Source organism: Neopelma chrysocephalum, unplaced genomic scaffold (genome assembly GCF_003984885.1).
Source record: "Neopelma chrysocephalum unplaced genomic scaffold, ASM398488v2 Primary Assembly neopelma1_63, whole genome shotgun sequence".
NCBI lineage: Eukaryota > Metazoa > Chordata > Aves > Passeriformes > Pipridae > Neopelma > Neopelma chrysocephalum.
In genome coordinates this window covers 1,812,633-1,828,913 of record NW_020897720.1, presented here as the reverse complement: position 1 = coordinate 1,828,913, position 16,281 = coordinate 1,812,633, and the positions used below count along the sequence as shown (strand labels likewise).

Here is a 16,281-nt window from a genome sequence, read left to right as displayed (position 1 = left end):
AATGAATACGAGAGGAGAAAATAAAAAAGGAAATAAGAAATAATTGCTCAAAGGAAAGTAGCTGCTCTCCATAGGGCCACACTCAGCACTGACATGCAGGACTGCTTTGCTTTTATGGCACGTGCAGTGTGAAGGACAAGTGAAAGCTCATTAGACAGCAATGGCAAAATGCAGATGAAGCTCCCCAGCAGTGCTCCCCTTGATGGAGAGTTCTACAAATAAAAGTCACAGAGATGTAAAAGAAGAGCAATAATCATGAATAGCGTTGGTGGGTGACACCAACATACCCACCCTGGGCAGCAGCTGCTACAAACGTGCCACAGACACTTAAAGCCCTGCTTATAACAGGGAGGGGCTGAAGTGGCAACCACAGCCCTGGCAACTTGCATGATGCTTTAAGGCATGCCCTGAAAAACAGCCAAAGCTCAGTTTGCTGCATAACATTCCTCATGAAAAGCAGAGATGATCTTCTTGAAGAGTCTTTGGGGCTATTGAAAGGACTACACTACTACTCACACTATATTTTTGGCAAGACAAATAGTACAGATGAGCCATTTGTGAAGACCCATTCCAAGCTTGACTTCACAGTCTGTCTGCTCTGCCTCACATGAAGAATGTCCCTTCCCAACCAGCCTCTCTGCCTGGTTAGAGTTTGATTTCCCACTTCTGGAGTCACACTGTCACTGCAAAAGAATCTTCCAGGTTTACAAACTAATTTCTAAAATCAGTGTGCTAATAAACCTAAGCTGATAGCAATTGTGTAGTCCTTCCTGATGTTAGATCAGATCCTTGTTGGTGAGGAGTTGACTCTTCCTGAATAAAGATAAGAAATGAGGGAGCCTTCAGAAAGCAATTTGGAGCAGCACTCCCAATATCACAGCACATCTGCCTGTGAACTGGATGTCCTACAAGAGCATGACATTTTTTTAACATCTTTTGGGTGCTATCTGTACAACTGAAATAGCAGAGCAACCTAAATGTGTCATCTCCCTCTCCTGAACTGATTTCATAATTAAGCAGGTGAAAAAATGCCTGCAAAGCTTAATATCCTTAGATTAGAGGCTGCCAGCAACATTTCCATGCCAAGCCAGCTATTTCCCCATGGGCTATGGGTGGTAGGTTACTACCAGATGTTTATGAGAAACAAGGCACAGCACAGGGCCTGTGCCACCCTTTGGCTGTCCTGTGTTACACAGGTACGTTCTGTGCTGAAGGTGCAGCCCAGTCCCACTGCAAACAGCACTCAAACTGCTGGCTGTGCCCCAGCCTGCCTGTCCCAGCAACCCCAGCACACCAGCTCTTCACAGCTGCTGCCCCTTGTTCCCCACTGGGATGCTGCCTGTGCTCCCCTGCACCCTCCTCCCCAGAGCCCCAGTCTCCATCAGCTTGGCTGTGACACCTCTCCTTCATCCACTTGGGCTGAAAAACTGTGTTCCCCCTGAAAAAAACTGTGTTCTGAGCACTGTCCTGTTTGCAGACTGGAGCACCCAGACTCCTCAGGTACTCAGAAACCAGGTGCTACAAAGTGTATTAATCCCTATCGTAACCAACATCAGTGTTAACAGGACTGTTTGCAATAAAGAAAAGACACCTGTGCTGAAATTTGGGCATTCTCTCTGACATGTTTTCCTCACAAGAAGTAGCACTTTCCTTACAACAAGGGAGAGGCAACTACTGAAATCAGTGACAGCTGTATATCAAACAGGCCACTCAGCCTTACTATGAGATGATCACAAACTTCAGCTAAAGAGTGTCAAACTGTACTTCAGATTCTTAAAAATACTCTCCCTAAATAAAATGGGAGGATACAAATTTCTATTTGAAAGCATAAGTACAGCAAACCTTACTGTCAGGATGCAGTGTGACTTCCAGCTGCACAGACCTCCTGCCAAAGCAGGAGACCTCTTCCTTTCCTTTCCCCAACTTCCTACTGCTCCTCACCATCACCCTAAGCCTATGCCAGGAGGTTCCATCAGCCAAAACAGAAGGAAATTAGTCACTTTTTTTTTTTGGTAAGGTCAAATCTGCGATGTTTTATCTTTCTGAATCTGCTATCACATGTTCTGATGAGCTCCAGTGGCAGGACAAGGCCAGTGGTGGGTATGTGCAGGGAGAAATTTGGGAACACGCCCTGCCCACCCCAGCTGGCAGCAATCAGGGAGCTCAGTCTGGTGTGAAACCTTCACCTAAATGTATCCTTTTTCACAGAAGTGTCTAACTGTAGGTCTCTTTCAAAGCAATTTTTTATCAGGTTTTTAAAACTTTTACTTCTATCCTCCTCCAAAATAGTTTTCTTGTTTTGACAGGTAGGAATCAAATGCTGATCAGAACCTCATTAGTTAAGGGGATTTAGATTTCAATCTCTACACCTTCCAAAACCATGCCAGGAAGCAGAACAGCTTGAGAGGTTTTCTTGCTGTTTGCAGCACTAGTTACTGCAGGATCCTATTTATGCCCTTTTCTGGGGGACACAAGTTGTGGTGCTTGTGGAAAGGAGCTGATTTCTCAACATGCCCAGCACAGAGCCATGTGCAGACAAGAGAACAGAACAGAGGGTAGGACTGACTCCTCACTTCAACTACATTTTACACCACTCTGGAATGAAACAGGCAAAAATCCAAAGAATGTTGCTCTTTCTCAATTTCTGTCATTATATAGGAAGAACATTTTTTTTTCTCCACGTGGCAGGAATCCTCCTCAACAGCCACAGACAAGCAGATGCCTCAAAAACTGCTTGATGTGCCACAGCCTGGGGAGGTGCTGCTGCCTCCTCTCATCACCAACAATCCCAAGTTATCCCTCTCAGCCTCTCCAGTCCTGGAGTCAACAAGCCCCGTGAATGCTTGGCAGCCACGTCAAACTCTGCATCGCATTTTTCTTTCAGCTCACGAGCCACCAGCTGTGAGCTGGCAGGTCCCTCACACACTGCCTTAGATCCTGTCATTGCTGCTTGTGCTGCCAGTGGTGGAAGCAACAAGGGTTTTTCGGGTTCCATTTGAAGATAAAATTGTGATTTTCCCATTACATCTTTCTGGTTTGTGCATCTTCCCAGGGCTATAAAAATTGGTGTATCTTCCCTACAGCTGCTAATGAGCTATTTCATTTTATACATGTGCTGTGAAAAATGCATTTGCAGTGCTAGAACTCTGATTTCCAGAGGATGTTCAGAGCTGCATTATACCTGAGGCTGGATTTTCAAGAACTGCTTTTATTTATGGTATCTCCTCTCGCTTAAAAAGAGTCAGAACATGTTGTCTCCATCCTGAACGCTCAAACACGATGCTTTCAAAGCAGGGTGTTTGCACTGACCAGGATAAGCAGTCAGAGACTTGTAAAACTGTCAAACTCTCAAAAAGCTAAGATGGATCATAAATAAATGGAAATGTTTATTCTACTTTCCCTTGTGCAATGCAAAATATCAAAGCCTAATAGTACTTAGCTAGCCCACTCAAGGAAGAGAAAAAAAAAGATTATAGCTTGGAATTCAGCCAGGATAATTTAGGCTCCATGCAGATAGTGAACATAAATGTCTGGAAAATGAAAAGGCCAAGATATTTGTCCTTTCATTCCTACTTTACTATCATGCTGGTGTTTTGGAACTGCAGCCAACTCTTCAGTTATCACAGCTGGGAACTGCAATGTATCTCAGAACTTTGTGGCAACCTTAATTGCATCTTTATCCAGCTCCTTGGCTTCAGCTCCCCAAGCTGATTACCAGGACTCCCAAGCTGATATTAAGGGTCTTACTCAGGTCCTTGTCATTTGCCTCTTGTTTTGGTTTCTAGGACCCAGAGAAGTTTAAAGGCTTTTTCTTTGCAGACCACATTAAGTAGCTTGTCAGTGCTGGCTGATCTTTAATTGCTTCTATGTAAGTTAGAGAAGGTAATGTTTGCTCCACAGGAATTTCAGAGGGCTCAAGGGAGTTAGGTGTCTAACTCACATCAACTTTAGGAGAGTATAACTCTCTAATTTCCAATCTACACTGGAAAATCCTTATCCAAGTAAGTGGGGCAAGAGAGGGGATTTATCTCCCTGCAATCTAATCCCAGATATGTTGATTCTCCATGACTTGGCCCTGCTGGGTAAAGCAGGAACCGATCCCACATTTCTCTGACGCAGAAGCTCCTTATGGATGTTTTTCCACGGGACCCTTGTACATGATTGAGAAACACTTGATGCAAGATTCCTAGGAGGAACCGTAGCAGGGAGGGTAACAGCTCACTTCCACTAGAGCCAACATCAATAAACCTCTAGCACAGAAGTAACAAAACCCAACACAACCTAATTGTCTGTGCTCTTTCATCGTGTAGCAATAAGTTTTCCTTAATTATACAAAACGCTAAGAACACCACTGTGTGATACAGGTTCAACCAATGCATAAAGAACTATTTAACCCAACAGAGGCTACCCAGTAAGTTGTTACATCTAAAAGCGAGCTGGTTTACTGGTCCTGCTAAGGCTGTGCTGTGCTGAGCCTGCTGACAGCTGCTGAGCCCAGGGCAATGGACAAACTTTTACTGGGTCACTGTACCCTGGTGGAGCTCATTGATATTCAGAGATAGACAGCAAAGTCAGGAAATCTACTCAGCACTTTCCAAGTGCATGCAGCTTGGAAGTAAAACCAGCAGCTACTGGAAGAGCATGATCCAAAGTGTGGACAGCCTGGGAGCTGCTGTCACACTAACAAAGCAGCGGTGGGAAACAGCAGCACCCACCTGGATCCTCACCTGGGGACATCACTGCCACAGAACTCACCTGGATCCTCACTTGGGAACGTCATCTGCCACAGCACCCACCTAGACCCTCACCTGGGGATGTCAGTGGCCACAGAACCCACCTGGACCCTCTCCGGGGGATGTCATCTGCCATAGAACCCACCTGGATCCTCTCCGGGGGATGTCAGTGGCCATAGAACCCACCTGGATCCTCACCCAGGGATCAGTGGCCATAGAACCCACCTGGATCCTCTCCGGGGGATGTCATCTGCCGCAGCCCCGCGGCCGCTCCTGCCGCTGCCGCCGCTCCGCTCCGGTGCGGGACCGCCCTGCTCCGGGCAAGGAACATCCCCCTGTGCCGCAGCCCCGGTCCGAGCCCGCCCCGCCCGGGACAGCCCCGCCCGCCCCGGCTCCGCGCCCGCGGAGCGCTCCCTGTCCCCGCTCCGTGTCCCCGCTCCGTGTCCCCGCTCCATGTCCCCGCTCCGTGTCCCCGCTCCGTGTCCCCGCTCCGTGTCCCCGCTCCGTGTCCCCGCTCGGTCCGAAGCCGCAGGAGGGGTGTCCCGCAGCTCCCTGCCTGTACCCGGCAGAGGTCCCTGCCTGTACCCGCTGTACGGAGCCGCCACCCCATCCCCGGTGCCTCCCGTTCAGAGCGAAGGAGAACCCGAAGGCAAATCAACACCTCCTGGCTCACCTCGACGTTTTAAAGTTTTGCCAACGTCATTCCTCAAAGCTTTACAAAATTAGCTACTTTTCCACTTTTTTCCTTCCTAACAAATACCTCGAGCAGTGCTGCCTCTACCCTGCACACAAAAAATCGGGAAACACTGCATCCCATGATGCAATACAAAATCTAATAAAAAACCATGATCAGCCTTTGCAGCCTGAACAGTCATTGTGCAGGTATAGTCAACAGGTACAGAGTGTCATGTAGGCTGGTCTCAGAAGAACATATCTAAGGTATTAATATATTTTAAATTATTATTAATACATTTAAAATTATTTTCCCAGAAGTCAACTTTAAATCTCTGATAATTTCATGTCTGTTGGACTGTCAGGCATTACAGTTCTATAGGGCAGACAGAAGGGTGGGATGCTGTGTTCATTTACAGGGGTTGACAGATAATTAAAACTCAATGAACTGCTCCAGGAAACCAGTTTCCAAATTTCTGTAGGACAACTTCTTGTAATGTTTAGGCTCTTACAGTTTGAACCTTAAAACACAGATGGAAAACCAAGAAATTGAATGAAGTGGCATATCAAAAATTTTCTATTTAAAATAAGAATTCTTCTGAATGGGATTGGTTTTGTTTTTTGGGGTTTTTTTCTTCCCCAAATGATGACTTAAGAAGTGAAATAATGCTTTTTTTCTCTTTTACCCAATCTCATTTAGGAATATTATACCCTAATGAAGTTAAAATTTATGGGTGTGTTTCATTATCATTAGTTTTCCGTATAACAAACAAATGCAAAATTTGCACAGATTATTATTTATTTTTGTGCAATTGGTTCCTAAATGGACAATTTGTATGGCACAATAAAAAAAGATGTTTGATATTGGCACTGAATGACACAACACAAAGGAAATGAAGGTAGTGTGATATACAGTGTTAACTATGATTAGCCAAGAAAATGCTTTTTGCCAGACCCACCCAAAGCCATATATAAAGTACACACCCTCCTCTGATTAAATTCTCAGCTATGTGCTTGGGTTAGAGAGGCAGAATGTATAATTTAAATCTGAGGATAACATCAGTAGACTGCTCCCATACGATAGAAATGCTCCAACTGGAGCCTGCAGGTTCTGTTTCCCACCCATTTTCCTTTGGGCATTTCCAATGAAATGACAGTACATAACCCTAAAATGCTCATTTTCTCTCTCTTTAACACTAAACTGCCATCAAAGTTCCCAGTGTTGCATGGGATCAAGAACAGGCCCACAGGAATCTCAGAGGTGAACAACTTCAGCAGGACACAGCACTCAGTGAAGGATTCCCAAAGGCTTTTCAGGAAGGAATCACATTCCTCTATTTTGATCATTTTATCTATCCTATAGTACCACAAACTTACAGAATCCTTGCATCTCCTTGACTAGAGAAGGTTCAGCCCCCACACAGTAAGTTTACACTCTACAGAAGCTGGTCCTTAGCACCTCTATCTGCAGCAGGAATTACTGCTGTCACAGGGATGCCTGGAATAAGGATGTCCCAGGTTCTGAAGAGGCATTGGGGTATTTTCACAGCATGTCAAGCCCTCCACACCCAGCTGCCTTGCCAGGGACTTGTGGGGCTGCTAATGGAAGTTCCCAAGCCAGAGGGAAAGACGACAAGAAAACATGTTTCTTGCTCACCTGGGCTTTTCAGTTCCCAGCTCTGCAGCTCACCAAGGACTGCCCAAAACCATCACTAAAGCCTCAAACCTTATGTCACTGTTTGGGACTGAAGCCTGGAAAATGGCCCCACATGGTCATTGCTGGTTGGTTTCCTCTTCTCTGGAAGCACTTGCCCTTGTTGAAGGCTCTCCAGAACCTTTCTGACAGGTTTCACTACAAGGTTTGACCAAAACCCCAGCCACCAGCCTACTGTAGGTCAGCACATGCAGGGATTCTGTGCCCACAAGCTAAACCAGACATATTCCACCTTGCTCAGATATGGTGAAAGACAACCCCAGAGTGGGTCATTTTAAACAGCTTCACGAAGTACCGCATGATCAAAATTAATTGTTTTTATAAACGAGCCTGCCACTGCTAAATCACTCATGCTTAACCAAAACTCTGCAAAAACCCCAAGTTACTGAAGTTGTTTCAGGCAGGCTCTGTGCCAAGCAGTGGAGTCACTTCTCACCAAAGCCAAGCTGCTTGCATATTTTAATTCCTATGTCACTGGCATATTTCCCATACATTTACAAGAGATCACCTCACTCCTTTCTCCCCCTCACTCCCTTTTACCACCTCCCTCACCAAACACTTTTCAGGAGTCAAAACTGAATGGAGTTTCATTTCTGACTTTCTCGTGGTAAGATCCCAAATTAATTGTTCTCTGTTTTCCTCGCTGATGATCTTGAGTTAACACAGGAGATCAAGAAATCTAACTTCAGCTGTGACTATACTAGTAGGCATCAAGGAAGATATTTCTATGGAAACAAGTTGTTGAGAGGAAAGCTACATGATTAATTAATGAGTTAGACCAATTGGGAGGAAAAATGCAGAACAAAACACAGGCAGTACATTAAGATGGTTAAAAATGTGAATGTTAAAGGTAGTGGGGAATAATTGTCAGTTACAAAGGAGAAAATTAATAAGCTCACTAGAAAAGGATTTAAATGGAAAATAATCAGATCATATAAAGGAAAAAAAGAAGACAGGTTAACAAAACCAAAAATTCCTGAAAAGGAAATCCATTATTTGAAAAGTATTTTCCTGAGGACAAAGACTGAAACTTTATCATTGCCTATGCCTGTGATGCAAGGCAGGTTAAAACCGCTTAAACATGTATTGCAGGGAGAAAGATGCATGAGCAGGAATCTGTGTCACTATTTTTCTTCTCTTGTGACAAGAGTAAGATGAATAAAGTCTTTAACCTTGCTTAAAGAGAGGGAAATAATAGTGTTAATAACTAATTAATGAATTACTAATTAATTATTAACTAATTGTTAATTGATTAATATTGTTAAATATAGACTCTTGGATATTCTGAAGTGCTATTGAGGGGAAGACAAAATGTTAACCCATCATATTTTAAAAGTTGCATCTGGTTATCACTCTGGTCTTCTTGTCAGAAAGCATCTATGTGAGAAAATCAGCACATTCAGTGCCCCCCCCAAAATAACAGCAGATTTTACCCCTGAAAAACATGATTAAATAGTGTGGCTCCAAGTCACTCAAAAGGCTGGGGATTGCAGCAAACGTATCCTCATGGTTTGTCTGGCTGTAGTCATTCAAAACCACCTAGACCTGATTTTTACAATCTTCACCATCAAAATCTGAACACATGATGAAAATCTTCTACGTGGTTTTCACACTGTTTTCTCCACCTCCCAATGAACTTTGCTTGGCTGCTTTCACTGGGACCTTCCAGTGAAACCTGTAGCAGATAAAGCATTATCCTATTTCCAAGCTTGTCTTCACAGACCTGAAATCCAGAAACTCCTGCTATGGATTTTGGTCCCTGGCAGGGCCAGGTGATCGTTAATTGTAATTTTTATGTCTTCCTGTCCAAACTCAGCCTTCAACAATCAGGTCACAACAACCCCAAATGTAGGGAATGTACCTCTTATACCTCTTCTAGAAATCCCTGCAACATAAAAAAACCAGGGATAATTCCCCTTGTAATACCAGAACTAAGAATCAAATACAAACCCTCTTATTAAATGGAAAGGTAAAGTGCCCTTGTTATTCCTGTATCCTTAGAAGAAGTTTGTCCTTTTATATGGCTGTTTACTTGCTGTTACAATAACCACAACTACTCCATGTTGTTATGAAAGGAAATACTCTGGAATTCCTGATCCTGTAAAACAGTAGTGTTGTCTTGTCCAGCAGGTGACAATGGCTTGGTTTGATCCTCCCTCCTTTAAATTCTGATGCTCCTATTTCCACTCAAATTGTGCAATCTGCTTCCCATCAGAGCAGGTCAAATCTCAAGCTGGAATTTAGCTTTTGCCTTGTCTTGTAAAAAGCCAAGCATTTTTTAAAGAGGAAAACACTACGCTATCACAATGAATTCCAGGGATTTTCTCAGGGAACTTTTATGATTAGACTAAACAAATAGAAGAATTCTTTCAGAACTAGTGAAGTTCCTAAAATGTGGGTGTTTCATAGATTCACCAAGAATATTTAATTTGAAAAAGCTCAGGAGAAATGTGGTGGGTGAGTGGAGTCCCCTGAGGAGTTTCTCCTTCAGAGGTGAAAATCTGTGTCAAACCTCCCTTCCTGGGAACAGAGCATGGAAGAGTTTAACAGGGAACAGGGTACCCAGAGTGAAATCACAGCCCTGACCCTCTGCCAAACTGAGAGAAACAGCAGAGTAAGCACTTTGATTTTCTCAATCACTTTTCTCCTATCTCAAGAGCCACTTAAAGGCAAAGGTGACATTAAAGGCAGAGCCAATGACAATTCTGAAGTCTCTACAAGAAAGCATTAACCCACAGAGCATTGGCCAGGACACCTGAGGAGCAGAGCTCTGCAAAATCTGCCCTCACAAACACGTGTTTCTGAGGAAGGAAAGCACTTGATGAATAATGTAACCTCAAAGGCTTCATTTCAGTTTTTCCTACCAAAATGTAGTCAATGTTTAGGATAAATATAACTGGATTGAAAGCATACTGCAAAAAAATTCACCTTAATGTCAACTTCTAACTGTTGAAGCTTAACAAAACTGATCTGCAGAGGTTGCAGAGAAAAATGGTTGCTACTTGTAATTTCTTACTTTTTGTCCTAGTAAAGTATCATCTCTGAAAGGTTTTGCCATCTTTGTTATTAAAGTGCATTTCTAGAATCGAAAGAGAACTTGGGCTTGGTTTATTTAAACTCCAGCAAGAGCAGACCCTGCATGGTGGAACAAATAAGCTGCTGAAATGGTCCTGAGGAAGCTTTTGGGTTGCACCTGCTTATATTTGGACCTGAGATATTTGGGAACAGATGACTCATCTCTTTTCACATGCACCACACATGGGCACTGTCATTGATACTTGTTTTTTTTTTACTCAAAGCAACATTATTTCAGAAACAACAAAGTGCTTTTCCCAGCAAAGCAGTCAGGCCGGGATCTGCTGCTCTCCAGAGTAAATTTTTGAGACTAACATGTTCCCTAGGGGGATTTCATGTGAAAAACAAATCCAAAAGAGCAAGTCCCTGCATAGCCAGCATGTGTGCCAGGTCCTGTCCAGGCACTAGTGAACACAGTGTCCTGCCTTGGACAGCAGTGGTCTTTGCCAAAGACATCACATGAAATGGGAGAGCAAGACAATCATGTGGGAGAAGACAGAGTATCAAGAAATATGTGAAGCTCCTCTACGTAATATGTGTGGAATTGTACAGAAAAGAAAATTATCTTCTTTCAACTCTTCCCACATAAGAAGCCACAGATTTTAACCATCTCTGATTCATAAAGCCTGGTTTCACAGCCCTCTGCCTGCTTGGGCACAGCATCTGTTTCTGGCAGGTGAGCCCCATGGGGCTCTGACATGGGAGTGGTGATGAGTGACCTGCAGGCTGTGAATAGAGGTGGGCACTGCTGTGTTTTCTTGGCACAGCTGCTCAGGTTTTCTATGTAAAGCCCCACTGCTTGTGAAAATTATGCTGGTTATGAATTTGAGTCCACCAGGTACAAGTTTAAATAAAAAAAGGGGGAAGGAATACAGCAGCAACTAAGTAATTGGTCATTCCTGTCCAGACCACCAAATTTGCTTTGATTATCTGATAAACACACACTGTTATAAAAGGTACTTAACTGAGGAGGGAATAATGAAAAAAAATCATAGCTCCCAGTGAACTAGGTAGGAGTTCCACACAACCTTCAACATTGAAATTTTACATGGAGGGAGCAGTTAGGGAGAGAAGACCTTTGTCTCAATGCTGAGATGCAGCCTACAGTCAGTGATGTCCTGTGTCTTCTGAAGTGATTCTGCAACCTACTCACCCCTGGCCCTTCCCAGGGACATCCAGTCAGGAGCACTTTGCTCTAACTCGGAATCACTGTCAGTCCAACAGGATATAAAGAGAAAACACTCACCAGAAGACATTTTCAGCTATTTAAATAAATGAATCCAGACTGCCCACTCTATGTCTTACCAATATGCCTCCAAAGGGCTGAGATTTAGGCATGGATGGATGATTTATTCTAGAAATTACACTTTGACACTTGGGAAATAAAACTTTTTTTATAAAATAACTAAGAAGAATCACTTCCATGCTGCTGTGTCCCTCTGACACATAGACCAGGCCTGCAGGTGTAAAGCTGTTCCAAACCCACTCTGAGCTTTTCCTTTGCCCAGCCAGTGCAGCTCAACCCTCTGGTGCCTCTGGCAGCAGAGATTCTGTGAGGACATGAACCCTTCAGATGGCAGCACTGGGGGTTTGGGCTTGGTATGTAGGGAAACAGTGCCACAGATGAAAATTCCTCAAGGAATTGCAGCGTGCCACCATTCCTGGTTAAGCAGATGACATGACACACAGACTGATACACGGCTCAGTCCTTTCCTCTGGAGTTCAGGCTGCTGTGGTATTGCTGTGAACCAAGACCAAGTTAAATAGGATCTGTATCCAAACTCTGGATCCTCTTTCAGTCATGGCTGTTGAAAACCAGCTGTTTCTTGCCTGACCAGAAAAGCAGAACAGTACCTTGTGCTTATTCTCCTTCCTATCCTCATTAAGTCTCAGCTGTTGAACAAAGCAGTTGGACAGAGGATTCCTCAAAGATCCAATGGATGCTCATTCCAGCAACAAAGCAAAGCAGCTGGACAGGTCAATTTTTCACCAATCAGCCAAAGCCAGGACCTCCTAATTTTAGCAGATTTATTTTACACATGACAAGACAGTTTCTGTTTCTAACAATATGTCTTAACACCTCAGGAAGCAGCAAGAGGCAAGTGCCATACTGGAGCAAAGCCCATCCTGAGTTTATCTGTACATGCAGTCACATGTGCTTGGTTGGAAATCTCCTGAGAACAGGTTTGCTTGTGAGTTTTTCTGAGAACTTCTTGCTTTTGAGCTAAATAAATGTCAGAGAATTAAAGACACCTTAGTGCCAGAGTTTGGGAACTGGTGTTCCAGTGTTATTGGCCATTGGTGTGGTATTGCCATCAGTGTGAGCAATGGGATGCAAAGGAACATGAAGTGTTTTATTACAAGAGAGGAAGGTATGGTGGCTCACATATATAAAAAGCGTTAGAATATATAAACTTTGGAAATTTTGATAATTTATTGGTTATTTAATTGAATGATTATTGAATTATTTGATTTGATGGAAATCGATTATTAGAATAGCAAATTCTGGAAGGTAATTAGGTTTTGATAGAATACTGCTTCAAGAGATTTAATAAATACTGGTTTGAATTCTCCACAGTAGTTCCGTTTTTCCACGTTTGTGTCCTTGTTTCATTATTTTCAATCATTCTTGAAGCCATAATTTTGTCCAGATGAATAACTGGGGACCAATAGATCTTACCTACAGCTGGCAGATCTGCTGTTTGGTATGAGCAACTAATACCACAGTGACCTTGATCGGTTTGCATCCCCCCATAAGCTGAAACTTTTCTCAAAGATATTTGCCAAGTGCTTACTAATCTATTTCCAGGAATGTGTCAATGACAGAGAAGGAAAAAGTAGTGGTAGTCAATTTGAGACAAATCAATCATCATAGATTATGGACTGATTTTATGATACAATTGATGCCATTTACTCTTTTCCTGGCTCAAGTTTATCATGAGCAGATAATTCTTTGAAATCTTTGAGACCTTCTCAGAAAACACTGTAGTTGTATTTCTGAGGAGGTTTTTTTCTATATCCTCATTTCTATGACATAAGCTTAAGTTTTTAATTTGAATCACTAACTTTAGGCCTATGGCAAACTTCTGATAATGCAATTGTCATTTGGGAGAAATAACAGCCAAAAGATTTCGATAAATAGCCTCAATAAATTCCATAAGTACTGTAGCATTTTCATCTGAAAAGGGGAACAGCTTGTGTCTGGACCTCTGAGAAGCTGAGACTAATTTTGGCTTTTCACTTTGGCACTTCAAATGAGAAGATGTCAAAGAAAGTAAGAATAAAGCAACCAATGAGGGGGAATAAAAAGAGACTGCAGATCAGTATCTGTAAAGCAATGTGTAAAATTGCAGTAGCAACTTACAAATCCATTTTCCAAATGTACCAGATATGCTGTCTAGGCAGGGAACTACAGAGGATCTCCCTTCACAGCCATTCTATGGACTGTGACAAGAGCCAAGAAACAGGTCAATATTCTGAGTGCTTTAAAATTCATTTCCTTTGCAGCAGCTCTAAAAAGTGGAAATACCTTGGTGAGATGACAGTGGTACTTCTAATCATGTATCTCATTTTTACAATAGGTCTGGAATTGATTTTCCAAAAGATTTAAAAGCAACATAAAACCAGATTCATATGTTATAGTAGGCTCAGCTTCCTTAACAGACTGCAGTGTATCTCAGCAATTCCTGGGAGCTTATTTTATTCTCTGCATGACAATTGTTTACTGAAAGAGAATACACTTCACATATAAAATCAGCTTTTAAAATATTTTATGAATATTTTAAAGCTTGGAAAATAAATATTTAAAATAATGAATAGATAATGTCCAGCTCTCTTGTCTATCACAGGAATCCTTTTTCTCCTCTGTCCAGCACCCACCTGTACTGACCTAAGATGCTCTGCCTATTAACAGTGAGAAGAAACTGCTGAATGGCCTCAGTCATGGTGGGATTGAAAATTCATTCCCCCTTCCTAAAATTTAGTTCTCTAAAAATAGAGATGGTCACCAAGCAGGGGAAATATTTAAGAGAGCCTAAGGAGCTCAAGACAGGGTGGGGATGCTGGTCAGCCCTGGCACAGTTTGATGGTCCTCCAGGCCCCAGAGAGTGTTTCTGCCTGCACATCCAACTCCCCCAGCCCTCAGGTACCAGGGAATGACCAAACTCCAGGCAGCACCTCCCTCCCCAGCCATGGACCTGCTGGAGGGTGGCCGAGCACCTTCCATCCAGTCTCGAGGCCAACTGCGGCCACTCAGAGCCACTCCAGTGCCTCGCCCCAGGGCCCCACATGCACGGGGGCTTTCCAGCAGGCTCTGTGTCTGATGGATCCAGTGTGTCTCTCGTCAGAGCCTGAGTTGTGTACATAACTCGTGCTGACCTCTTCCTTCTGCACCGAGGTCCTGGTCCGAGCCAGAGATCTGTCGGGCGTCACCAGGCCGCTTATTTGACGCACTATTTTTAAATAACTCACAAATATTTAAACAACATTTCTATCAGCACTGCATGTTTAGAAGACATCCAGGAATGTCAAGAGTGCCCGAGCCGGCTGGCCCACATGGAGCACAGCCCTGCAGCAGTGCCGAGTTATCGGGTGGCCTGTGGCTCACACCAGAGCATGCAAAGCCCCTGGCAAGCAACTCAGAGGCTTTCAGCACCCGGGCTGAGGTCTGGTGAGACAAGCTGGGTACACACAGTGCAGCTCTGAGAACTGAGCCTTACTTGTGGTTTAGTTGTGATTTGATTTTAGGGGATAACAGAGAGCCCAAAGTCACTACCGAAGTCATCAATACCCAATATTTGGTTCTGTCATCTCTGTGACGTCTTTCAACCACTCCCAGATCCTCTCCTGGAGGAGCTGACAGCACCCATTCTGGCTAACAAACTGGTTCTAAGAAAGGCTGTGAGCCCAGGCCTGGAGGCTAACTGGGCCAGTGCTCCTGCCACACAGCAGTGTGAAGACTAAAGGCAGTTGGATTTTAGTTCTAATTTAATATACGTTTAGGATACATTGCTGTATCTTTCATAACATCTCTGGTAGACCACAAGGTCTCCACTACCAGGTGCTGGGGGTAAAGACATTCACTATCTAGGCACTAATGCAAACCAATTTTACAATCAGTTTCTGTTTTGGAAAACTAGCAAGCCCTGTAAAGCTCATGTTTAAGACCTTATAGCCTTTGGGTTGGTTATTTTACTACTTGGCTATAACAGACTTTCAAAACTCAACAGAAGACTTTTTCACACATTTTGAATTTGAAGAAGACTGCTGTTAAGAAGTTCAAAAAAGAAATGCTGACACTAAGCCACCTGAACCACTAAAACCTATTCATAAAAGCACTTCACATCAAAAGACCTTGGTGTGCTTTAGCTCACTTCAGATTTCAGCAGTACTCAGTCCTTGCCTAAGACTGGAGCAAAGCTTGATGCCAGCCTACCTAAAATGGGAGGCTGTGTCTGTTCAGACATAATACAACCCCTTTATTGAGCCAAACAATTTTTCCTTGGATGGCTTGGCTGTGTAGGTTATTGGAGGACATGGAGTTGACAGGTCACAACAGCATGTCTTGTCTTGAGAGAGGGCTGGCAAGGAGCGTGAAGCAGATTGCAAAGCTTCACCTTCTTTTTTAAGCAGTGAGGCAACCAAAGTAGTCCAGGTCAGAACGGTAGAAAACACACATCTTTTCTTTGTTTGCCAAATATCCACAATATTACTTGAGACAAATGTCACAGGCTGGTGCAGAGTTGGATTTGGAAGTCACAAGGTACACATTAGCTACCTAGGCAAGGTAACATTCAAGTATGCATTCCCTTTGTAATAGGCTTTAGAAGGACCAAGAAAAAAGTACATTATTCTGTCAATACTAGGATGTCAGCACATGGAAACACCTTGTAGGTTGTGCCCTGCAGAAAAACAGTTTCTCACTTTCTGCAAAACATCTTGGCCTAATATTTGGGATAATACTAGCCTTTTACATATTTCTCAGTAGGCACTAAATCTCTTTTGCAGAGAAGATACCATCTCTATGTCCAGCACTGGTGGTGAAGTAAAAGGTTTCAGGTTGCCTGATTCCAAACACCCTTCCCAACG

General features: G+C 43.3%; 1 protein-coding gene across 2 annotated transcripts in view; it reads right to left on the bottom strand.

The window, feature by feature from the left end:
• Positions 1-16,281, bottom strand: part of LOC113967189 (rho GTPase-activating protein 7-like) — a 44,751-nt gene that overhangs the window by 14,944 nt on the left and 13,526 nt on the right. The window contains exon 1 of one of the 2 annotated variants that reach the window (XM_027682586.1): positions 4,959-5,030. The exons of the other annotated variant lie outside the window; for it this stretch is intronic. Coding sequence (XP_027538387.1) covers positions 4,959-4,983 — 25 coding nt within the window. The 5' untranslated portion in view covers positions 4,984-5,030. Of the gene's footprint in view, positions 1-4,958; positions 5,031-16,281 lie in introns of those variants that run through there. 2 annotated transcript variants of the gene reach the window in all.